Here is a 25,691-nt window from a genome sequence, read left to right as displayed (position 1 = left end):
CCACACCCTTCATCCTCTCCAGGGCACGGGAATGAGTGAGGTTCGCAATTTTGTATCGTTTTTCCACAAACTGCGCATTTAAGTTCCTCTCTTACTTCTGAAACTGTTAGTTTTATAATAAACTTAGAGTTATATAAATCTGATTTAACTAAGTTAACTAAATTATTTCGTCTTTGTACATATTTGTCTATTAATTTATCTTCAATGGCATTGTCGGCATCACGATTACAGTCTCTTGGTTGACTCTTGCGGTTCCATTTAAATGGTCTATATGAGTTTTAATAAAATTATCTACTCTGTTAGAGCGACATTTTTTTAAAGGTACAGTCTTTACAACATTAAAATCCGCTTCCACAACTGCACTTGTTGCCGGCGGGTCCATATCGTTCGCTTAAGTCTCGACTTTAGACGAATAAATGCGAAGGCATCCGAAAGCCGACCGCGCCATGCCTTCGGGCGTACAGCGGCTCGAGGGATTTGGACCGGGGCTGTCGACTAAAAACTGCATCTCCAGTATAGCAAACCGTAAAATGTACAAATTTATCTTGGTAACTCTGGTGGAAATGAGTAGGTATTTTGTAATATGCGAAGTAGATATAAATCTGTTTTGGAGTAGGTACAGGGTTATTAATTTAGTAACCTAAAATTAATTTCTAAAATAGATATGATAAACAATTTTATAATTTAATTAGATTCATTAATTTATTTGAATGTATATGATTTTACATTTGTTACAGGACTTATAGTCATCTTCGAGTACATAATAAAAATTAAGTATTGTTTATGTCAACAAAGGAAGAATCTTCGTTAAATTGATGACACGGTTTATGAAGTTTTTTAAATAATAATAATAATTTTAATACAGAAATATTGAAATATTAAAACATTATCTTCAAACTGTGAAATTTTATAAATAATTTTTTCTTTATAATATCAAGTGTTTTTTTTTCAAATTTTGAAACAAATTAGTTATTAACAACACAACGTAACCAAGTAATTTTATGTCACAATTTCTTTGAATAATTTTGTTTATTATATATATATATATATATATATATATATATATATATATTAAGGTATGTAATATCTCGTAAATTTTTCTCTGTTATTTTGTTTATATCTTTTTTATATCCATATATTATCAATTTTCAAATCTATCAAATTAATCAAATCTAATATTCATTTTAAAAAACTATGCAATTATTTATCTTTACATTTTAAATTTAAACATTAAAATATAATATTAAAAATTACACACAGGCTTGTAAATATATGTGATACAACAAACGTATATAAAATTAAAATATATGACTATTATTATCGTATATTCAGGATATATTAAATTAAAAAGTTAATTGATATTTGTTACCTGTTTTAAAATTATCCAAAAATGTGGTATGTTCTTTGTTTTTAACGGAAAATCGGAGCAGTTTAACCTTTTTAATTATGGATAGAAACATATTCTTTATGTTATGGATTGTACCATTAAACCTTACAAAATTATTTTGAGTATTCTTATTAGCATTGTAATAAATGTTTTACTTTATATACTGGAAAAATGTTGTCAATTAATAACTATTAATACACATGTTTCTTCATAGAATGTCACATGATTATAATAAATAAAATTTTAAATTTTAAGAGCGGCGTCTCCTTGTGTTAAATTCTCTATACAAACACCGACGACTTGGAACAAATCTCAAAAACTTTGCAATCAATCTATTTCACATTTTGGGCGTGCATTAATAAATATTTGATCTATGACGTGACATAGTTTTGAAGTCATAATATTCTTTAATAACAACAATAATGGTCAAACTTAGGTCATTTTCTACCATGTTTGTACAACAAATTCTAACCTAACCTAACCTAACCTAACCTAACACATACATCTGTGACATCGAGATTAATTTCTATTTATATTTGAGTATGTACTATCGCGTTCATAAGTGGTCTGCCACTTCAATGACGTCAGGCCGTAAACGGTCACATTCTGTATTACCGTGCACTACCGTCTCGGCAGTGCCGACTCCCCACCACATCGTACAGAATGTGACCGTTTTCGGCCTGACATCGTTGAAGTGGCAGACCACTTATGAACGCGATAGTACTAATGATTAATCAAAACTACTATTGTGTATCGTATTTATTATATTTGTTTATATGATAAAATGTGATTGGTTAACAATTAACTATACGACAAAAAATAAATAAATAAAAAGTTTAAACTGTATATATTATTGTATTTTTAATATATATTACTGTATTATATGAATTTTTGGGTGGTATTTAAACTTTTAAAGAAATAGTATATTTGAATTATTTATTACATTAATTAATTTACAATATATTTCATGTATCTTGATGAACAAAAATAAACAATATAAAATAAAAAATATAAAAAAAATTTACTAAACCAATAATGAAAAATCAACATTACTTATTCCAAAATATTTTCAAAACATCTATGGCTTATGAGACTATAGTTTTTTAATTCAAAATAGCTTATCTTAATGGGATATTTTATTTAGTAAATCCAACATCCAACCTCACTAAAATGTAAGATTCCTCCTTTTTAATACAATAGCAATTATATTTTATAATTTTGTATTTATATCTCTTGTTTCATTTTAGTTGTTATTTATAGAATTATTTTGTATTATGTTACATTTAAGTTGTTATTTATATGTATTTTACAATATATTTTGTTCAAATAGACATTTAATATTAATATTTTGTTTTGTTTAATATATTCTTATTTTTGAATTTATCTGTTTATTTTAATTATACATTTAACTTTTAATACGAATACGATATGGTAAAAACTATCGTATGATAGTGTATAATTCTTAATTACCAACATATAATATGATAATTGAGTAAAATACCTTTAGAATAAATATATTAGAATTAGGACAACAATTATTATACGAATTAAACAATAAGAACTGTAACTATAAAAAAGTTTTAGACATTAATATTCGATTCAAAATACATAACGTGAACAAGCAATATTCTTAATTTGTCAAATTTAATAATGCGAATCATTATTTTTATTAATTGTTGTTGCTTGCAAATGTTAAGTAAATTTGTTACATTGGTACAAATGGTCTTTTACTTTTAATCCCACCCAAAAATGTTTCAAATTACATACATTCTTCCTTAACATGTTCGTTATACATAACTGTACATCTAATCTAATCCATTGATGTACTACAAATAAGTTTCCAACTGTTTTTGACTTTATAAATGTTAACGTTATATCATTTAGAAGTCTATCACGGATTAATAACCCAATATATACAACTGTTATATTATTCATTGACAACTATTGTCAAACAGTTTGTTCAAAGTAGTACTTACAATCCCTTAAATATATACCGTCGAAATTAATCTCTATTTATATTTGTTTATTAAATTTAGGTTAAGTTGCTTTACGAATGATTTCAGAACTACTATTGACTAGAATCCACATGTTTAACAGTTGGCAACACTTAATTACTAGCAACCGGGCTCCCGAAATATAAACCTTAAATAACGAGCCGTTCTACCTTTCGCGCGATTATTTTGAATGGGAACACGAGAACTTCGGGCGCGTACGGGTACACTTCGCCTTTATTCGGATGATACTTTATTGCAATGATATGACACCGTTGCCGGCACACGACCATAACCAAAATGGTTTCGTGCTACAGATGACTACATGGGCAACATCTTACAGTCCCCCAGAAGTTTAGCAGCCAATGCAGTGTTGTTGTAGGGATTTGGTTCATCACCGTTTTCAGAATTAACTATCTCTTGTGCCTTCTTATTAATTTCACAAGCCCAAATATAGTATTTGTTAGCACCATGAGTACCATCCAATTCCGGATCTACGAAATATAATTAAATGAGATATTATTCAAAATAAAAAGAATTTTTGATAAAAATAATAAAAATAGGCCTAAAGAATGTGTTTTTACAAAGTCAATGTAGACCTTTTTGCATCAATTTTATCAAAAATCCTTAATATTATGTTTAAAAAATTAGTTATTGCATTCATATTTACTTTCAAAATCTATATCCTCTTGGACATCCCCATCGTTTACCAGGTATAGATTCGAATGTACTTGTTTCTGATGCTGTAAGAAAATTAGAATACTATAGTTGGAAATTTAAGTCTTTCCCATATTACAATGAAATACCTTCTGTAATCTCATCTAATCTGCTTCTGGCCTGTTTTTCAGATATTTAATAGTCTTGGCACATTCAGTTTCTGTACCATTCTCCAAATATCCGGAAGTATTTGCATAGCACAGTATAAAAACAAATTTTAACAATGATTTCGCCTCTTTTAAAGATTCCGATAATATAATTTGACCAATCGCGATCATAAAGAATTTTTTTACAAGTGGCAGGTGATTTTTTAAATATATGCAATATTTATGGAGAAAATGTGCTACGTCTGTACGTATATAACAAGAAATGTGTTTTTGGGTGAAGCACGCATTGACATACTCTGTAATTGTCTGATATCATGTAAAGGCATTAATTACGGCAATAATTAATGCCTTCCCTTCATCAGTGACGACTTCCTTGGGTGGCGGAGCTCCTAGCATTATCCAGTGCCTCAACCAGGCTGCAATGTGAAAAGCGGTATGTCTTTCGGAAACCATTTGGCACACAGAAGTAGTATCACCATTCCAATTTATAACTATTTCATATAAAAATATGTGACCTGAAAATTTCAATTTTTCACATAAAAATAAATAACTTTGTAATAATAAATGTGACAACGATATAGATTTGTAAATTAGCTAATGTAATACCTGAGCGAGAACCATCAGCAAATCGAACTTTTTGGCATACTTGTCCTGTAGCATCAATTACAATTTTCGGCCAGTTCTCATCCTTATAGTAATTAAAATAAATGTGAAGTTGATGTACTGAAATGTAATACACATAAAATGGATGTGCTCCAATGTAATAAATTGAATTTTTATATGTGGTAGTTTCATTATCGACAAAGCAGTTATTGTATCTTTATGAATATATGATTCATTTACAAATTCTGCTTTAATTTGTTTAATAATTGCTTCGCTATATAAGTGTGGTGGTACTCTTCCATCAATGTACATCACACTATTTGCAAGATTTTTACGGAAAACAGATGGTGCAGTGGATGTTTCGACCACATGCTTTCCATATATTTGCCGCTCGTTTTGAACATTTGCCTTTGATGGATGGTACTTCCAGTGTACAAACCACCTCCACAATTTCTTTCTCAAAATTTGGAATACAGCAAGTAATTTTGGTACCACATTCACAAGAGCCTAAAATATTTTAGTAATTTATGGTAAAATTGCAGACAAACGTTGTTTTTTTAATATCGTTCTTTTATTATTCTTTCAAAAATTTTCTAGGAATTTCTTACATTTAGTAAGATTTAAAACTGCATAAATGATGAATAAAAAAACTGATAATTTATCAGATCTTTGAGTTTTTGTAAATAATAATAATACTTACCTTTTATCGTAGCATCTGATGAATTTAGTCTAGCACGACTAAAAAGAAATCCGTATGAAATATGATGTTCGGTCCAAAGTTTTGTTGTTAAAATCATTTGCCATTTGCCTGGTATAAGAATGTGATATAACCGATGTTTTTGAATTCTGGATTTATCATGTTGTGCATACGATCTTTTTTCTGTGATACTTTGGAATTCTTTTTGTCTAAAATGAACGACAACAACATTGCTACTGTCAACTTCAGTTGACCTTGCAGTATTCACGGAATCGACAGTTTCGTTGTAGCATGAATTGTTATTTATCTGAAAACAAATATATAATATAATTTATAGTTGTATACAACAAATCGCTTATTTGTTTTTCTTTGGTATCCGATAATTTTCATAGTAATGATAAATAATTTTAAAATTATATAAATAATTAAATACAATTTAAACTAACAACGAGTTTGGCAATTTGATTGGATATATCGATTCTACATTGTTTATTATATTATAATTATAGTAATGCAATATAAAATTTGACGAAAACTATGAAAATTTTTCATAAAAAGAAATTATTCATATTTTTACATACTCTTTGATTTATACTACAGTAACGGGTAGGTAAAAAATTTAAATTCGAAAAAAATGAATTTGAAAGTGTTCTTGCTTATAACGTGTTTAAGTGTGTGTTAGTTCCTTTTATATCATTTGAAACTAATGCTAAAATAAGTTCATATGGAGATAGCAAAGCAATTAAAATTCATTGAATCATAGAAATAATTTTTCCACTACCAATTCGGGACCAATTTTATATTTAATTTCGTTCTGAATCTAATGTGCTTTGCTAATTTTATGTTGATAAATTATACATTAAGTAAAAAATGTACTTACATTTTTTGAACCAATGTCATCTTCAAATATTTTCCTACAAGTTGCAAACGTATAAAGGGATTTTGCAGAATTGGGGATGCCCTTTGTTTCATCCAGCTTATTGAAGATCACATTCCACATATTATCATGCTTAGATAAATATTTATTACTTTTTTCATTATATATTTCGCCCTTGTGTTCTAATAATACCGATTTAACATAATCGGCATCTATTTTTGCCTTGCGACCAATTTTCATTATGGCGAAAAACTTGAAATTACTTTTGTTATTTGTTAAAATTAAACGTTGTGGACAAGTTTTGCATGTACGTACCCGATTATGATTATAATAAATTATTTATTTCACACTGTGTATTTATCACTGTCACTACTTAGGATAACTCTTCCAAACTGAATCACGAAACCGAAAATTTATAAAATTTTGTTTATACATTAGTAACATTATATATGACTCTGACTCAAATGCTGAATTAGTGAATCTTCAGAGACATGTTTTAATAAAGGGCTCTCTGATCCATATTTTAGCAACGTCCACTTTTTTAAACTGGAACACGACTCTAATATAAACAGATCAATCGATTATTTTATGCAACACTTTCATAACATTACACATGTAAGCCCGAAATTTCAGTACCAAGAACACTTCGGAATCGACAGAATTAACCGTGTAATGTCAATAGCAAAGTGCAAGTACAGTCGGCTACAGAATGGCATTACCACTTTGGAAACAAAATCCTATGAGATCCGCTATCGATAAGCTCCGCCCAGTACACCAAAAAGATATATACAAGGGACAGATATAGTAAAAAAAGGATGAATTCTAGTTGCGGTAAGCTATAAAATTTAAATGAGGGGCCACCGAAATTTGAAAAATATGCTTAAAATTGGATTTGTCGAACGAAATATTTACTACTAGTACTAGTTAGTAATCGTTAGTATTTTTAAGCAAAATTAATGAAAATTTTGTACACTTCACATTTTGGTGTCGTCGTGTTCAAATCAATCTAATCATAATAAAATGAAATGAAAATATAAGATGAAACGGAGAAAATTTTAAATAATCCAGTGAAATCTATTAGAATCGATATATAAAATATAAGAATGTGGATACAGATATCAATTTTTCTTAGAATTTAAAAATTGTAATAATAATTGGGATTAAATATTATATACAATTATATATTAATTAAAACAAAATGTTTTACCTAATATTTTGAGACTCTGGCTGAAATAATTCTATTGATGTAATTCAATTATACCGACACAACACTTATTTGACAAATGGTTTAAAAAACTGTTTTTTTATTTTATTGTATATTATATTTCGTTTTGTTACTATAAAAATATGTTTTTGATTATTAAAATTTTATATATTTCTTTAGGAAACAAATATTGCTTTAACTAAATCACAAATAATAAAATAATTTGAATTTATTTTAACTTAATAATTTGTAGAACATTTATACATAATATTAATTTTGGATATTAACTAAAGCAGTGTCAGATTAGTATTTGTTAATTTTAGTAGAATTGAGAAAAAATCACTATTATTAGAAATGTGAAATAAATAAAATAAGAGTAATAGTTACTTTTTCGATCGATTTTATAATATTTGTATTTATTTAGAAATGTTACAATTGTACAACCCAAATTACTTCACCTTACAAGATTAATTTATATTGTGCGCAAGCGCGCACTAGCACGGCGCATTGTCTCTAAGAGTGGGGATTCCTACTACCTGACAAAATTTTTCTCTCTTTGTCGTGCATCCATCTCTTACAACATCCAGTCACGGAGAGCATTTTTTGCACTGTTTAAACTCTGTTCTGCTGATCAAGCGGTCTCAGGTTTCTTTTGGAGTCATCGTATTGTGCGATGTAATTCCTCCCATGGTAGTCCTTCAACTCCGGTGAAGGTTAAATTTTGGCATCGCCGACGGTGAATTGGTGTGGCTGGAGGTTGTTCCTGGTCTCTTCTGGATAGATTGATCTTCTTTTGAAACATCTTATTATCATGAAAACTCCTACACATAGCAGCAAAACGTGTAAAAAGGTGCTTCCGAATTGATGGTAAATGTCTGCGTTTGAATACTTTCTGGTTTGATTTTGTTATCAATGTGATCACAGATACTAGAAAGGGGTATTAAATCGGAATCTGATTTTAAGATATATTTTGAAGGAGGGATGATTGTTTGAAATTTTAAATTTGGGATAGGCACAAAGTAATAAAGTTGATATGGGGTAGTACTAAAAAGAGGTAACGTAAGAAATTATAATATTTCTGTTTTGTGAATTAATCAATTTGGTTTAATAATTAATTGATAGTTATGGATATTTTGGCATATCGACAAAAAGGGTAGTTTATTAGGGTAATACGATGCGATTCTGTTGAGTTCTTTAATAAGTTCAACTTTCGAAATTATGCTTGGGTGAATAGAATTGAGATTACAAAAAGATAAAGAATTCTCGATATCCTGAAATATATTCAAAACATTGTTAAATAACTGAATAAGCTGATTTAGTGTATTTCCCGCCCATAAAACATCTATATGTTCCTGGGAACCAGTTAATAATTTTTGCAATAAATATATATTTTTTACAATAGACTTTTGATTATGTTGAATGTCTTCAACAATCCGGTTGAACTTACGAATGATTTCAATGTTGACTGAAAATTGGTTATTATTTTGATGTACTATATTTTCTTGATTTTGTTTTATGTGATTGACAATATTTGTTATTCTTCGATTATTTTTCTAGTCGGTTTATTAGACCTCTTTTATTTCTGTCTGAGTTTTTAAATATGATTATTTTTTCGTCTTAAAACTTTAGTGTGGTTTTCGAGTGTATTTTTGTATTTAGTACTATTATTGATCAACATTTATGTTTCCTCGTAATAATTCACTAATTCACTAATTTTTTGTAATTTGCTGTGATTATAGAAGTATCGTAATAATAAAAATATTGATAATAAATTTATTGAGTATACCGGAGTTATCACTTATATCTCTTTCTGCCATCATGGATGTCCATTGGATCATTTTTAGTTAGTCTCTTTGCATTTTCTAAGGTTTGTTAAATTTCCTACCCGTTTTGTTTTTTGGAATTTCCGGTTTAAATGTTTTCCTTTTTTCATCAATTTTCAAGACCTTTTCTTTTTTATACTTATTTCTTTGTTTAGATCTGAAATTACTTTTTTACAAAGACCGTTTCGGGGATTTCGGGTGGATCTTCGCGAGTCTCGTTTAATTTATTAATAATTGTAGTTTTATTCGTTAAAAGTCGTTCGTTTACGATTTCGTATGATCGAGCGACCAAGTATTCTTTATGACTTTGAATAAAATTGTTGAGAATAGTGGTTTCTAAATTAATATCTAAAGGTTCTTGCATATCATAATTTAGGATTTCGACTATTATATGCTATGGTTCCCAGAAGAGCTTTAACCTTTAGGGAATCATCAGAAAATTCTGGTCTATTGTTTAATATGTTCAAATGATCAACAAAGGTGGAATGAAATCTCTCTATTAAGCCATTACTAGTGGGATGATGTGGACTGCAAAAATGTGTTTTTATCTTATGTAAAATAAGGAATTCAGAGATAAGTCCGTTGTCGAATTCAGGTCCGTTGTCTGATGGTGGGAGTTGAATGGTGTGAGTAGAATATGGGGCACTTGAGACAGACAGCGTAGGTGTGACGTCACGCCTCCCCCCTCCCCTCTGGTGCCAGTGGGGCACTTGAGACGAACAGCGTAGGAGTGACGTCACGACCCTGTCGGCACGTGCCGCCCATCTGTTTGGGTGGTTGCTGGCCTTTGTCGGCAAGTGAGCACGCGCCACCCCTCTGTTTGGGGCGGTTTGTAGCCTTTGTCGGCATGTGGGCACGCGCCACTCATCTGTTTGTGATGGTTTATAGCCTTTGTCGGTATGTGGGCAAGCGCCACCCTTGTCGTGGGCCACCTCAGACCAAAAGCGTAGGTGTGACGTCACGAGTGTATGATATGCGCACCTTTCGTGGGGCACTTCAGACCAAAAGCGTAGGTGTGACGTCACGAGTGTATGATATGCGCACCTTTCGTGGGGCACTTCAGACCAAAAGCGTAGAAGTGACGTCACGAGTGTATGAGTCATGGGCCACCACCACAGACCAAAAGCGTAGAAGTGACGTCAAGAGTGTATGACATGCGCACCTTTCGTGGGCCACTTGAGTCCAAAAGCGAAGGAAGACGCGTATGCGCGCATTTGTTTATTTTACCTGTTCGTGGACCACTTCAGACCAAAAGCGTAGAAGTGACGTCACGAGTGTATGAGTCGTGGGCCACCTCAGGCCAAAAAACGTAGGAAGACGCAAGAGTGAATGAAAATGCAATTAATTTATAATTATGATTTATTACATATTAAAAACAAAAACATATCAATAAGTTAACAATTTATTATTATTATTGTACATTTATATTACAATTTATTATACATTTTGTTATTTCGATACATGAAAAAGAGGTGAAAAAGTTCTTTCTTTCGTTGTTGCTTTCGAATCCCCGTCGTTGATTGCTGCAAATACCGTGTTTCTAAACAGAAAACATACATATACAATATTAATTATTCAATGGTAATTTTTGTAGTGATACACCTTTTTTTGTGATTGATTATTTGACTGAGGCTCATAAGTGTAGTTGTGGTGGCTGCGATGTAAGCTGAGTGTACAAGTCCGTTTCTCACCCGGTTGTACGCATTGAATATATCAAAAACAAAATAGACAAATTGTATGTACCATATATATCTATATAATATTAATAATTCAAAGTTACCTTTTTTTTATATTATTATATTAATTTTTAATTTCCACTTAATTAGTTCCTAGGGACCTTGTACCCGAATGGCCGAGAACTGTTGTCATCCATGAAGAGTCTCTTCGTTGAATTCGTTCTGTAGGTCTTTGTCTCCTCTTTGGTTACTACACGATGATCTTTTGTCCGCACAAAGTTCATCGACGTCAAATGAATGGGATCTGTTTTTTCTAGAACCATTTGTTTAATTTTCTCAAAATTAATCAGCCGAGAAGCACTGTATGTTAAGGCGATCCCTTTCACCTTACAAACATGTTCGATACACTGCTTCGTCGTTGACCACACCGAGTATGCGTAATTTTTCGGCCCGCCCGAAACAAATTCCGTGATGTAGGAACCGATACCGTAAGCCTCCAGCTCATCGGTCATGTCCCCAATGAATTTTCCAGTCGGGGGATCTGGAAAATGGCTGCTTGACACATAGATAACGGAATCGGTGTCGTAGTATAAAACTCGTGTATCCAACATCTCTAGATATTCGTACAACTTCAAACGGGCCTGTGCTGTAACAAAAGCTGCAATTACCACATTCACAGTAGGCAGAGATTCCACAGCCTCGTCGGCGTACTCCCAGTTGATTACAACAGTTTGTTCATTCACAGGAGTTATACTGTTGACATTCTTCGACGGATGCGCAAGGAGATCAAAGCATTCCTGAGGATCGTTGACGATGGTCGTTTGTGGTTGGTTTTCACGTTGTCCAAACTTTCCCCAGAACGAATTCAACATTAATTTGGCGAGGGATCGAAGACCAGGGTTATTTTCGATGCGTTCCGGTGTTAGCTTCACTTTTTCAGCTTCTTCAAAATCCACCAGATATTGTTGTTGTTTCACCACATCGTTTATGCAATCCGCGGGCCAGCCGGAGGCTTCCTGTTTAATTTTGATGAATTTATTCATCATTTCTGTGAATAAACCCTGCTGACCCGCCGCATGGTTGTATTGACGCGTTTCGTAGGTCCACACTTCAAACACTTCCACAATCCTGTAGCCTTTTTCCAATGCTTTCACGACTTCTGCAATTACCCATGTCCCTGTGAACAATCGTTCTTCCTCTGTATGGCAACACTCACGCTGCTGTGAACTTTCACCACAGCTGTTGCAAAGGGCGAACATTAACTTTCCCTTCATCCTGACAGGGAGAACGGGGTGGTACAACTGCGCGGGTGGTAAAATTTTACATTTCACCATGCCATCTACGGTGGATAAATCAATGTCCCGGGCTGCAGATCCTACATAAATTGTGGGGTGTCCTAGAGGAAATCGGCCGTACTTGCACACAAAAAGGTACAACGAACATACATCGATGTATTTGATGCGCTCACCCTCGTTACATTTGTAGTATGTAACAGTGTTTCCGGTTCGACCTCCATAAAAACCGTCACGAGGATTCAATGGTGTTGTTGCCAACACGGGATGGTTTTCGACAAAATCACGCACTTCACAACTCTGTTTTAATAATGCGCGGAAGTTACATTCCCACATTTCGATGACTTCAAATCCCAGGTTGCGAAGTCGAGTCGTTTTAATGGTGGTGGCCTCGTAACGATTTCGCATGGTATCCATTTTACCTCCTCCAATCGATGTGTCTCGGTGAAATTTGAAACAGCTGGTGCATCCATGGAAGTAACAACCGTGAAACTCGAATACCTGACGCTGCTCCTCGTTAAAACCGTCAACTTTGAGTCCTCCTCCTACTAGGTGTTCTCGACCTGTACCGGCGTGGTGTATGGTGATTCCTCGTACGTTCTCCTCCCACAACAACCATTGTAAAGCGATAACCGATTGATTATCAGCCAATCGGTAACCACCACGGGGAATAACGGCGATTGTATCGGCTTCCAGATAGTTTCGTGCAAACACCTTATTACACGCTGATGCTATTGTTGTTGCTTCGGTGAATGGACAAACCTTACACTCGTTAAGAAGCATCGACCTAAATGAAAGACAGGCTCTCATTAGTATTTCAACGTCCGACTTGCAATATGCCACGATTTCCTCCTGGAAATTAAAAACATCATTCTGATGCTCTTGATGCCAGTTTAAAAACGTATGTCGGTCCTCGGGCTTCATCTGATTCGGACCGTAAAATTCAGCAGATGGTAAAGGACCCACGTATTGCTGATTTTCCAGGGTGTTAAACAAGTGTGGAAAATAACCCTTCTTAAAGTTTCCAGCAAGGCCGAAAGCTTTAGGTAACTTTGCCAGAGCCATTGGAAAATAATTTAGCGAGTCCAAAAATCGCACATTTCCCACCTCAGCCAAAATAATTTTTGTCCCCCGCATAATTAAGTTTGGCTTGATGTCCGTTTTGGTGAGAATATAGTTCAGGATGAACTGATGGTCGAATGCTTGACCGTTATGTGCAATCACTGTCACTCTTTTGAAAATTTTCCTTTGATTCAACACAAAGTTCATAAAATTTTCAATAGGGTTGTTGATAATTACGTGGGTCCTTACGCCGCATTTTTCACAAAATTCCACTTCCGTATCTAAACAGTTGGAACAACACAATTTAAACACACACAATGTGGTTTCATGCACTGCACTGCCGTCGGTCTGAATGGTGTCCTGTCGTGTTTCCAAATCGTAAAATATGAATAATAAATCAGTAAGGCAGGGTTCCTTTGTGTTTGGCTGAATATAACACTGTTGATTTATCTGATGGTGTTTTTTACAGATCTTACAAAAAATTTCACCACATTCATGCCTACGTTTTCCATCGACAGTTTTAAAGCACCTTTGACACAATCGCAAGTCGGCACACACGTTGGATGTCTTCTTAATCCGTAGATGATTTTCCAAACATTTCCGGCTCCTGAAGTGACGATGACAATCCACACACTCTATTTTCTCCTCAGCCTCGCACCGTGGTGATTCACGACAGCACGGACAAATCCCATTGCAACGATGGTTGACGCGTGTATTGTAGGGAAGATTACATTCTTCGCAGTAGTAATCACAGGAAAACGCAGAGGTTAACGATACAATCGCGTTGTAATGTTCTTTGTGGAGTAGCAAATTAAGGGTTGGTCCTTCACTTTGTCCTTTAAAAATCACCTCTCGTCCACCGGCACCGTACTTGAACACAGTAATTCTGTATTCGGATAAAACCCTTTGGAATGCCTGCAACTCCTGAATCCCGGCACCCTCTGCGGGAATATCAACACCCGCTCTCTGGCACAGTTCCATAGCTCGTATTCCTTGTATTTGTCCAATGTCCCGGCGAACCTGTACGAATTGTGGATCACTGGTCAGTTTCGCGATTAACACAACAAGTGCCCGTGGCAGGCAAAGATTATCTGAATTTTTTATAACAATAATACCTCTTCTTGCAGCACATTCTTCTTCGAAACTATTATATTTTGTTTTCTGGGCACGCCCCATACCCACCGGCATCTTAATAACCGTCACTTTTATCTGAAAAGTTTCAGTGTTCACACCAGCCGAATTAGATTGGTATACTGATTGCACCAAATCGAGCACCTCATCAGCGGACACTGAATGCCTTGGTTTGAAGCGTGCCCAGGCTTCACCGCGAACAAGTTCACTACCAGAAAACGAAAAACCGACGCGATCCTCCGGATTGAGTCCCTCCAATGAATGTTGAACAATTGAGGTTATTCCGTTGCGTATCCAATTCACGGGATGAATGTTCTCCGGAACGGGGTTAATTTTAAAGGAAACAGCTCGCTGGATTAGGTTAAAACGGCCAGTCGATTGTTCAACATCGTCTACAACTTGAAATGCTTGTTGTTGTTGTGGTTGTTGTTGTTGTTGTTGTTGTTGTTGTTGTTGTTGTTGTTGTTGTTGTTCTTGCGATTCAATCTCATCTATTATGTGTAAACTCATGTTGTAGGACTCATCGTCATTATCTACAACGGAGGATTCATCTTTTGGAAAAAAATATAAATAAATTAATAAATATATAAATAATTTGTATACATATATATTTATAAATCAATTTACCATTGTTTGGTGTCAAGCCAAGTTCATCTATAACGTAGAAAATGATGTCTGAAGATTCAAGATTATTATCATCATTATCATTCACAAAGTGGAATGCGTTGTTTTCTGTAATAAACACAAATAAATAAATAAATAAAAATAAATAAAAACAACTTACCCATGATAGCAGAATAAAAAGGTGAAGTAGAAGTCTAAAAATAAAATAAAAAATACGAACAAAAATATTCGCGAGGATGATCAACAGAGCTATTCTTTCAAATAACAGTCAACAGTGTTAATAAACTGATGGTTAATGTAAGAATATGAAAATCTGAGCGGAAGACTCTAAATATAAGACCCTGTACCACCACCATCCCTACCATTACATTTCGAATGTGGGGGCGTTTCTTCTAGGGTGGTGATTTTTTCACTTCATTAGGTGGTGGTTGTTTCTTTTTATCTATTTGGTGGGAGTGGATGGTTACTTGTGAGTGGTTGACAACAAGGGTGTAGGTGTAAACAGTGAATTCCAGAGTGGGGTATTTTCTTTAAAACCATTTGTATTCTGAAGAATTAGACAGTCTAGAATTTTTATTTAATTCTTAAAATCATTGGCAATATGTCAGTCAGGGCAAACGTGATTGAGGTGAGTTTTTAGCTTATTATATTATTACAATTTACTTATTAAACATATATTTTCTTCTATAGGAAAATTGGGACGACGATTGCGGCGGGCCTTCCTTTTTTGACACAGATTTTTACGTAAGGACGGAGAATCTACCGATCATCCGGTATCCACCTCACGGTCTCACTCGTGGGGAAAGAAAGGCGTTTAGACGTCGCGAGGGTGAACGTCACCAACGATTGAGGAGAGAGGCTGAGGTAGATGCGGCAGCGGAGGACGCTGAGGTGGTGGCAGCAGAGGCGGTGGCTAAGGCCACTGTAGCCAAAGCCGAAGCGGCAGAGCGCCGCGCCGTTGAGGCTGCGGCGACACTTGCTGGTCTCCAAATAGAGGCTAGACGGCTCCGCATCATTGCGGATTCATCAAGTGCAACAGCGAGGGGAATAGCCGTCTCCCTCGATGCAAAAAGACGGCATAAATAATATTTTATATATATATATTGTATTGAGAAAGAATTTAATATTAAAAATATACGTTACAAATAAATTTGAATGTTTTTTTCAATTACCTCACTGATTGAAAACATCGGTGATAAATATGATGTACAGAGTGTTGACATTTCATTTCAATGTTGGTCATTGAGTATCGCGGTAATGGTTTATTAAACTCTGTTATTGACAACTTACCGTTTGAATTACATATACCATTTTATCAGTACTGTGGTCCTGGTACAAAATTGAAAAAACGACTAGCGAGAGGTGATACAGGTATCAACGAGTTGGACAAAGCCTGTAAACGACACGACATTGCCTACGAGGAAAATAAATCGCTGCAGGATAGACACAAGGCAGACTTTGTTTTGGAAAACGAGGCGTGGAACCGAGTAAAAGCCAAGAACGCTAATTTGGGTGAAAAAGCAGCCGCGTGGCTTGTAACAACGGGAATGAAGATAAAAAGGAAGCTCGGAATGGGTCATCGTACACAACACCAATCAAAAATTTCATTCAAGAAAGACATTGTCGACAAAATCGATAAAAAGATTTTAAAATCGGTCGACATAAAACCAGGTAGCAAGTCACTACGAAAAATCGCTGCAGCGGCAATAAAAATAGCCAAAGTCAACACTAAACGAATTGGGGGTCGAAAAAACGTGAAGATACCTAGAACAATTCCGTTTAGTTCGAAACAAGGAGGAATTCTGCCATTACTGCCAATTCTCGCTGGTTTATCAAGTCTTGGAGCATTAATGGGTGGTGCTGCCGGTGTGGCAAAAACAATAGTCGACGCGAAAAATGCGAAGAAGAATCTAGATGAACAGAAACGACACAATCAACGCATGGAGCAAATAGGAAAAAAGGGTAGTGGATTGTACTTACGAAAAAACCCAAAAGGGTACGGTTTGTTCTTGGAAAAAATTCCAAAAAACTACCGATAAGAGTGCCCGCACGAGCACTCTACGATCATGAAATAATCAAATTTGCCAAACAATTGAAAATACCCTATTTTAGAGGTGTTTTTATGCGTGACGCTCTACCTTTGTATCCTAAGAAAAACGAAAGTGCCGTCGTGAACCTGGACGATTCAACAAATTACGGAACTCACTGGGTTTGTTACGCAAAGAGAGGAAATCAAGTCAAGTATTATGATAGTTTTGGGGATTTACGACCACCGTTGGAGATAATTCGATACATGGGAAAAAATTGTCAAATTTATTACAATGTACACCCTGAGCAGAAGTTTAATGAGTCATCCTGTGGTCGTTACTGCTTGAAATTTTTATACAATATAAAACAATGAATACTTTGTCATACTATAATAATAATAATAAAGAAAAATCATTAATTTTAATTGAGTTTTATTTGATGACACACACACACACACACACACACACACACACACATGCACACACACACGCACACACACATCCACAATTGCTGTTGTTGTTGTTATTATTGTTGTTGCGTTTTCTATTATTTTGTGTTAAATAAGCAGTGAGCTAAACTATTACTCAGTCTTATTTGAAACGTTGTGAGAGCAATGTCATATATATTTACTCTTACAAGTACCAGCCACATATTAAATATCGATTTTGTAAATCCTATTCAGTTGGATCCCGAAGTACAGTACGGGCTCGCCTTAATTGGATTTCATTCGTACAACAGTATTCCGAATATTGATTCAAATTGTAATACGTTTAACTACCGGAACATAGCCAATCGTATCGGATATATAGAAATCCCCGAGGGTGCATATGAAATAAGTGATATTGAAAAATATTTACGAAAGAGAATTATTCAAGATTCCATTGAAGACGAGTTAGCGGAAGGAAAGATTTTATCGATAAAACCTAACCATAACACCCTCAAGTGCGAAATATATAGCGAAACACTTGCAATTGACTTCAGCACACCGTCTTCTGTTGGGAAATTGTTGGGTTTTTCGGCAAAACTTCTAGAAACAGGAACACTTTACGAATCTGACTTACCTGTGGATATAGTAAAGGTGAAAACATTACATATCGACTGTAACATTACCACGGGTGCATTTTACAAGGACAGACCGACACACACCATCTACGAATTTGCATTGGACAGCAACCCTGGCTACGCGATTGACGAAACGCCAAGACATATTATCTATCTCCCCGTAGTGAACAGAAATCAAATTTCAAACATTTCACTGCAGATTTTGGATCAAAATTTTGAACCTGTTAATTTCCGAGGGGAGGAAATTATTATCCGATTGGAATTGAAAAAGCTCACGTAAAATGGGTTTGACTTTCGATTACTATAATTCGGACAACAACAGTACAAATCCATCAGTATATGAAAAACCGTCATCGTGTGTGAATCAGCTTAATTATCAACAGCAAAATAAGAAACAGAAGCAGAAGCAGAAGCGCAGGCCGAAGCAACGTTTGACTCTAGACAACGTATTGTTTTTACAATCACTGGGTTACAATGTCGTTGTACAATCAGGTGTTCGAGGTCTACCGCAAACCACGGTACGACGAAACAATTCAAAAAATGGAAACTCGCACCTATTACCCATACATAAAATCGTTCAATAATAATGACGTTATTGAAATCTCCATAAACCAGAGGGATTCCTGGGTACTGATGCACGAGGCGGCAATTGTGATTGAAGGGGAGCTGAGAAGAGATGGAGGTGAAGGTGAAGTTTCACTGGTCAACAATGCTGGTGCATTTATGTTTGACAATATCACATACGAACTAAACGGAAAAGAAGTGGACTCTGTTCGTACACCGGGAATCGTCTCCACAATTAGAGGATATCTTTGTTACAATCAAATGGATAGCAATATTTTGAGTACGGCAGGATGGTGTTACCCAAACAATCTAGTTACGACCAAGAACAAGTCAACGTTTGTTTTAAGAATACCACTGCATCATCTGTTTGGTCTATTTATCGACTATAAACTAGCTCAATTTGGCAAACACACCTTAAGATTGGTCAGAGCTCGAAGCGATCTAGATGCTATTGTGTGTAAATCCTTGAAAGATACAGCGCCCACCTCAGGTATCATCAAAATGACCAACATTTGTCTAAAAGCACCCATTGTTGTTCCAAATGACATGCTGAAAATAAAATTGTTGGATTCGATAAAAAATGATAAACCTATACTTTTACCATTCAGAAGATGGGAATATCATGAACTGCCGCAATTAACAACTGGATCAACGAAGGAAATTTGGGGTGTCAAAACATGTACAGCTGTGGAGAGTCCACGATTTGTAATTGTTGCTTTTCAATCGGACAAAAGAGAAAATGATTCGGTTGATACGACCGTCTTTGATAATATGCACGCCTTGGAAGTACGGGTCGTGTTGAACGGTGAATATTATCCAGCTGAACGACAGGGTTTGAATTTTGCCAAACACAGTTATACCGAATCGCATTACAACTATACTCAGTTTTTTAACAATTTCAAACATGATGCATCCCAAGTAAAGCAACCTCTACTCGATTATTCAACGTTTAAGGATAATACCATATTTGTTATTGATTGCTCCAAAAGAAATACAGCACTGAAACTGGGTACTATAGATGTTAAATTGGAAATTGAATCGAGGGTCGCATTTCCCCAGAAAACAAAGGCATATTGCGTAATCGTGCACGATTGTGTTTTGGAGTATCTACCGCTAAGTGAAATTGTACGCACTGTGACTTAAATATAAGTTGAATATCGGCATCACAATGTGAATAGAACGAGAAAATATTTCATTGTGTAAACACCACAACGTCCACAACACTAGTAAACACATGGAATCCAACAAGCCTGTCGACGTCGACGTACCGGCGGACAACAACAACAACAACAGCAACATCAACAAGAACAAGGAATGTGAAAGTATTGTTGCAATGAATTGCTGGCGGGATGTTTTCGAAAATCCGTTTAGATTTAGAAATTTAAAATGTAAACCTGTAGTTAGAATAATTACACCAAGAAATGTATTGTAAAATTAATTGTGTGTACGAGTAGTAAAAATATCATAATAAAAAAAAATCCTAAAAATGACAGCAGTTTATCATTATTGATTCGACACAGGGTCGTAAACATCCTTCAACCTGTTGTGGTTGATAAGATTGCAACCACTTGTTGGGTGGGAAAAATATTTTGAGAGAAAACTATTTTAATGTTTGCCTAATGATTATAATCAATCCTAAATAGGGTAGAGCCGTTTATCATTAGCAGTTCGACACAGGGTCGTAAACATCCTTCAACCTGCTGTGGTTGATAAGATTGCAACCACTTGTTGGGTGGGAACAGTTTATCATTAGCGGATCGACACAGGGTCGTAAACATCCTTCAACCTGTTGTGGTTGATAAGATTGCAACCGCTTGTTGGGTGTGAAAAATATTTTGAGAGAAAACTATTTTAATGTTTGCCTAAAGATTATAATCAATCCTAAATAGGGTAGAGCCGTTTATCATTAGCAGTTCGACACAGGGTCGTAAACATCCTTCAACCTGTTGTGGTTGATAAGATTGCAACCGCTTGTTGGGTGGGAACAGTTTATCATTAGCGGATCGACACAGGGTCGTAAACATCCTTCAACCTGTTGTGGTTGATAAGATTGCAACCGCTTGTTGGGTGGGAAAAATATTTTGAGAGAAAACTATTTTAATGTTTGCCTAAAGATTATAATCAATCCTAAATAGGGTAGAGCCGTTTATCATTAGCAGTTCGACACAGGGTCGTAAACATCCTTCAACCTGTTGTGGTTGATAAGATTGCAACCACTTGTTGGGTGGGAACAGTTTATCATTAGCGGATCGACACAGAGTCGTAACACATAAACCCTTCACCTAAATTATATTTTCATATTTCCGTATTTGTAATGAATTTCTATAAATTAATTAACCGTCTATATTTAACGTTTAGTTTCGAAATGTCATCGGTACCGAGCTCTTCGTCGCCGTCGTCGTCATCGGCGCCGTCGCTGTCACCGATCATCAAGTACATCTTAGAAAAAATTGAAGAATTTATTCAAACGTGTATAGATCGGGAAAAAATCAAGAGACTTGAACTGTATAAAAATAAAATTGAGAAGGTTGTTAATGTGCGCGAGATTTACACCGAATCTTCTGGTACACATTTTGAATCATGTATTTGGGCTAATCCAACGACTGTCGAGGGACCCGATACTTGTGAATGTTTTTACATATTCCGTGCAGTGTACGAAAGCAATCAACTGATGGGTTTAGACGCTGAGTTGTCTTCACACATTACCGCATCATCACCGTCCTTATCTTCGATGTCCGATTCTTCAGAGGCAATAAATCCATCACACTGTCTACAATTTTTATGTAAACCAGAGAGTTTCGATAAACTTATGATATGTACAATTGAAATGTTAGGCATTATAAGAGAGTTGCTCAAGAAATAACAATAAATTTTTTTTTGCTGTAAATTTATCTTTTGTTTTATTCCTTTGTAAAATACTTATATACTTAGTCAAAATTTTAAACTGCTTCAGTGTAAGACAAACCAATCATGCAGTACATACAACAACGTCAAAAGTTACCCATTGAAAATCTAGATTATCTTGATGACGAAGCAGCAACAGGTGTAAAAAACAGAAGGCATGGTGAATTGTTACCCAACTCATTCAGAGCTCTGTTTATTGGACCTTCAAATTGTGGAAAAACAAATGCACTACTGGCTTTAATTTACGATCCGAACGGAGTACGTTTTGAAAATATTTACGTATATTCAAAAACTCTGTATCAGCCAAAGTACAAACTGCTCGAAGCCGTTTTAAATCGTGTCAAAGGAATAGAATATTTTCAGTTTAGTAACAAGGATGAGTTGATTGAACCGTCGGAAGCTAAATGCAATTCGGTATTTATATTTGACGATGTTATATGTGAAAAACAGAATAAAATTCGCGAGTATTACTCCATGTGTAGACACAAGAATATCGATGCCATGTTTGTAGCACAAACATACACCAGTGTATCCAAGCAACTCATTCGCGACAACAGCAATGTAATTGTACTATTTCGGCAGGACGAGAAAAATTTAAAGTATGTGTACAACGAACATGTGTCTCCCGACATGGCGTACGAACGATTCAAGGAATTGTGCTGCGACTGTTGGAGGGAAAATTATGGTTGTTTAGTGATTATTAAAGATTTTCCTCTGGACAATGGACGCTTCCGAAAAGGATTTGATCAATATATAAAAGTGTAAGTTTAACATACAACGGAAACAGTCGTGACAATGTCGTCAAACAATACTCAGGTTATGCGTAAAATCGATGAATTATCCCGCAACATACTGTCACATAGGGACGATAGGACACATAAATAATCCTTAATCATCAACATACGAACATTGCCCCTAGTGCGATTATTGCTTTCGCATAATGTCTTGATTGGCATTGTCAGCACCAACACATTCCGCTGACTTGCCAAGACTCAGCGGTATATCTGGGTCACGCTTTACTAGTGTCAATAAACTATTGTAATGTTTTGTAATAACAGACTATAAATAAAAGCGCGTCAAAGATGACAGGGGACAGAAGTGTGTGAACTAGAACAGAGGTCACGAGTCGCCCGGTGGATACCAGTGAACCCCAAGAGCAGCCCTGAAGATGGTCCCTTACTTATTACTGTAAGTTAGATAATTCGTAATGTGTTTTTTTTTATATATAAACTATGAATAAAATTGTATTTACTCTGTACTGGTGTTTATCTGAGCTACTCCCCAACCCCCAATAAGTCACGGGTGTGACATGTGGTGGAGGCGCCTAAGGTTTCGGTTAGGGCTAATTCCTCATAATTAGTTCCCGGCCGGTACACTCGTAGGAAAATTGTGGTTGTGTTGTTTTTCTTACAGGGAAAATAGTAATTTAGGTTCCAACAGGAGCAGCAGCGCTTCACAAACAATGCCAACTCGCACAATCTAACCTCCCTTTCCTGGTCTGTACTTAACATTTTTTTTTTTTATGGCAAACAAAATAGTAACCCGAGCCACCTCAGCAGCTTTGAAAATACCAGTTCTCATAGAAATATCGTAGCGGAAATTGGCGTACCGCAAAACCCCTTTTGAAAGAAGTTCAAGGCTGTCCCGATCACCTAGTAGGGAAACCGTAAATACTCCAACAACGCGGGAGCGGATTCTCGAAACTTGTGACGAATCAGCGGAGGAAGTAGTCCAGAAGGAATTATCAAAAGGAGAAGATCAGAACCAACATCCAATAGCATACATCAGCAGAAGTCTGTCCAAGGCGGAAAAGGATTACACAATCACGGAACTGGAAGGGCTAGCAGCGATATGGGCACTAGGATACCTGCGACATCTGATATACGGAAGACCAGTAAAGATAGTTAGTGATCACCACGCGCTATGTTGGATAAGGTCATTGAAGGATCCCACAGGAAGATTAGCGAGATGGTCACTAAAACTTTCCGAGTTCGATTACACCATCGTACACAAAAGTGGCGCTAAACATCAAGATGCGGATTGCCTATCTAGAAACCCGGTCCTAACACCAGAAGAAGCAGAGGAAAACATCGACGACATTCCAACGTTTTTACTAATGCCCACGGACCTGGCACAAGAGCAACGGAAGGATGTTGGACTGAAAGAGATCATATCAGCAATAGAGGATCCGTCAAACAGCCCTATAGGAACAGCAAAAAGAGCAAAAAACTTTCGGTTAGTGGATAACGTACTATACAAAATCAACCCCATGTCAACAGGCCAGGAAAATGTGCTGGTTATCCCGGAACACCTAGTGGGAGAAATATTGCATTCCCACCATTCGGAACCACTGTCAGGACATCTAGGAGTAGCAAAAACGCTACATAAAATAAGAAGTAGATACTACTGGGAAACCCTAAGCAAAGATGTAGAAAAGTTCGTCAAGGGATGTCCAGACTGTCAAGCGAGGAAGGGCCTAGAAGGAAAGAAACCCGCAGGACTTTTACAGCCCATACCGGTGGAAACACCATTCGTAAGAGTAGGGATCGACATATTGGGACCATTTCGAAAGAGCAAAAAAGGAAACACCGTAATAATCGTAGCAACGGATTACGCCACAAGATAGGAGGAGACACAGGCACTACCGGATGGTAAAGCAAGGAACGTAGCCAAATTTATAATGGGAAAAAGTACACGGAGCGCCAAGAAATCTTTTAAGCGACAGGGGGACCAATTTTAGGTCAGAGTTGGTGAGGGAGGTAGTCAGCAGATTAGGAACGTACAACCAGTACACGACTGCTTACCACCCAAACTGTAATGGACTGACAGAAAGATTGAATAAAACCCTAGCGAATATATGTATACAAACACACAGCAACCAATTTTAGGTCAGAGCTGGTGAGGGAGGTAGTCAGCAGATTAGGAACGTACAACCAGTACACGACTGCTTACCACCCAAACTGTAATGGACTGACGGAAAGATTGAATAAAACCCTAGCGAATATGTTGTCGATGTATACAAACACACAGCAAACAGACTGGGACGAATACTTACCCCACGTGACATTTGCGTATAACACAGCGATACAGGATACAACAAGGTATTCACCGTTTATGTTAGTTTATGGCAGAGAAGCAATCCTACCGACCGAAGCGAACCTGATGGAACCCTGCAACTCAACTGATGCGGAACAAATTAGGGAAAAGGCTCTTGCGGTGAGGAGTGAAGCGGTGGAAAATATTAGGAAGAGATCGAACTTTGACAAAGGGAGGTACGACAAGGACCACCGACATGTGGAGTTCTCAATAGGAGATAAAGTTAAAGTTTTCACACCGGTTAGAAAAGTCGGTCGAAGTGAAAAACTACTGCTGAGATGGTTTGGACCGTATTATATTACTAAGAAAGTGTCAGAAGTAGATTACGAGGTTAGGAAAGGTGAGGCTAGTAATGCCAAAAAAGAGGTGATACATGTAAGTAGGATTTTAAGCTACCACGACCCATGGACGCCGAAACCGAAAGAAAGGGAAGAGGATAATGGAATATCGCGAGTTAAATACTCTGTACGTTCTAATACCAAAGAACGTGTCGGATAAATATAAATTAATGTAAAGATCGTAAAGAGTATTAGTATAATTAACTAAATAGGTTTTGTTTTAATAATAGTGTATAATAAACAGCAATGTAAAGTCAATCATAAACAACATACTGCGTGAAAAATATTTTGTTCTAGTTAGCAATCCACACTAATCCTAGGGTTCACCATCGTATGGCTACAACACGGAAGCGGAACCAAGCTAATCTAATACACTCACCACAGTACCACAGCCAGTCGAAAGGACAAATCAAGGTGGACAGACCGAGACAGGCCAGGATAGAGTGACTTGGTGTGAAAGTGTAGAAGAACAATTGTTTGCCCGCGCAATCCAGGAAGCCAGGTGGTA

The 25,691-nt window shown here is 35.9% G+C and overlaps 3 protein-coding genes across 3 annotated transcripts; 2 read left to right on the top strand and 1 right to left on the bottom strand.

Annotated features, from left to right (window-relative positions):
* Positions 1 to 11,228: 11,228 nt before the first annotated feature.
* LOC126265591 (uncharacterized) lies at positions 11,229 to 15,449 on the bottom strand. Its single transcript, XM_049967517.1, has 3 exons — positions 15,352 to 15,449; positions 15,195 to 15,299; positions 11,229 to 15,118 (listed from the first exon to the last, which is right to left on the bottom strand). Exons 1-3 carry the CDS (start codon positions 15,353 to 15,355, stop codon positions 11,229 to 11,231), a joined length of 3,999 nt encoding a protein of 1,332 aa, XP_049823474.1. The 5' UTR covers positions 15,356 to 15,449.
* Positions 15,076 to 16,277, top strand: LOC126265590 (uncharacterized). The gene is made up of 2 exons (XM_049967516.1): positions 15,076 to 15,819; positions 15,882 to 16,277. Exons 1-2 carry the CDS (start codon positions 15,793 to 15,795, stop codon positions 16,275 to 16,277), a joined length of 423 nt encoding a protein of 140 aa, XP_049823473.1. The 5' UTR covers positions 15,076 to 15,792.
* Positions 16,278 to 18,562: 2,285 nt separating this feature from the next.
* On the top strand, positions 18,563 to 20,373 carry LOC126265589 (uncharacterized). Its single transcript, XM_049967515.1, has 4 exons — positions 18,563 to 18,727; positions 18,774 to 19,962; positions 20,024 to 20,167; positions 20,366 to 20,373. The coding sequence occupies exons 1-4, from the start codon at positions 18,563 to 18,565 to the stop codon at positions 20,371 to 20,373; spliced, it is 1,506 nt and encodes a 501-aa protein (XP_049823472.1).
* The last annotated feature ends 5,318 nt before the right edge of the window (positions 20,374 to 25,691 follow it).

The sequence above is a fragment of the Aethina tumida genome, chromosome 5 (genome assembly GCF_024364675.1).
Source record: "Aethina tumida isolate Nest 87 chromosome 5, icAetTumi1.1, whole genome shotgun sequence".
Lineage (NCBI taxonomy): Eukaryota > Metazoa > Arthropoda > Insecta > Coleoptera > Nitidulidae > Aethina > Aethina tumida.
This window is presented reverse-complemented; position numbering and strand designations above follow the sequence as displayed.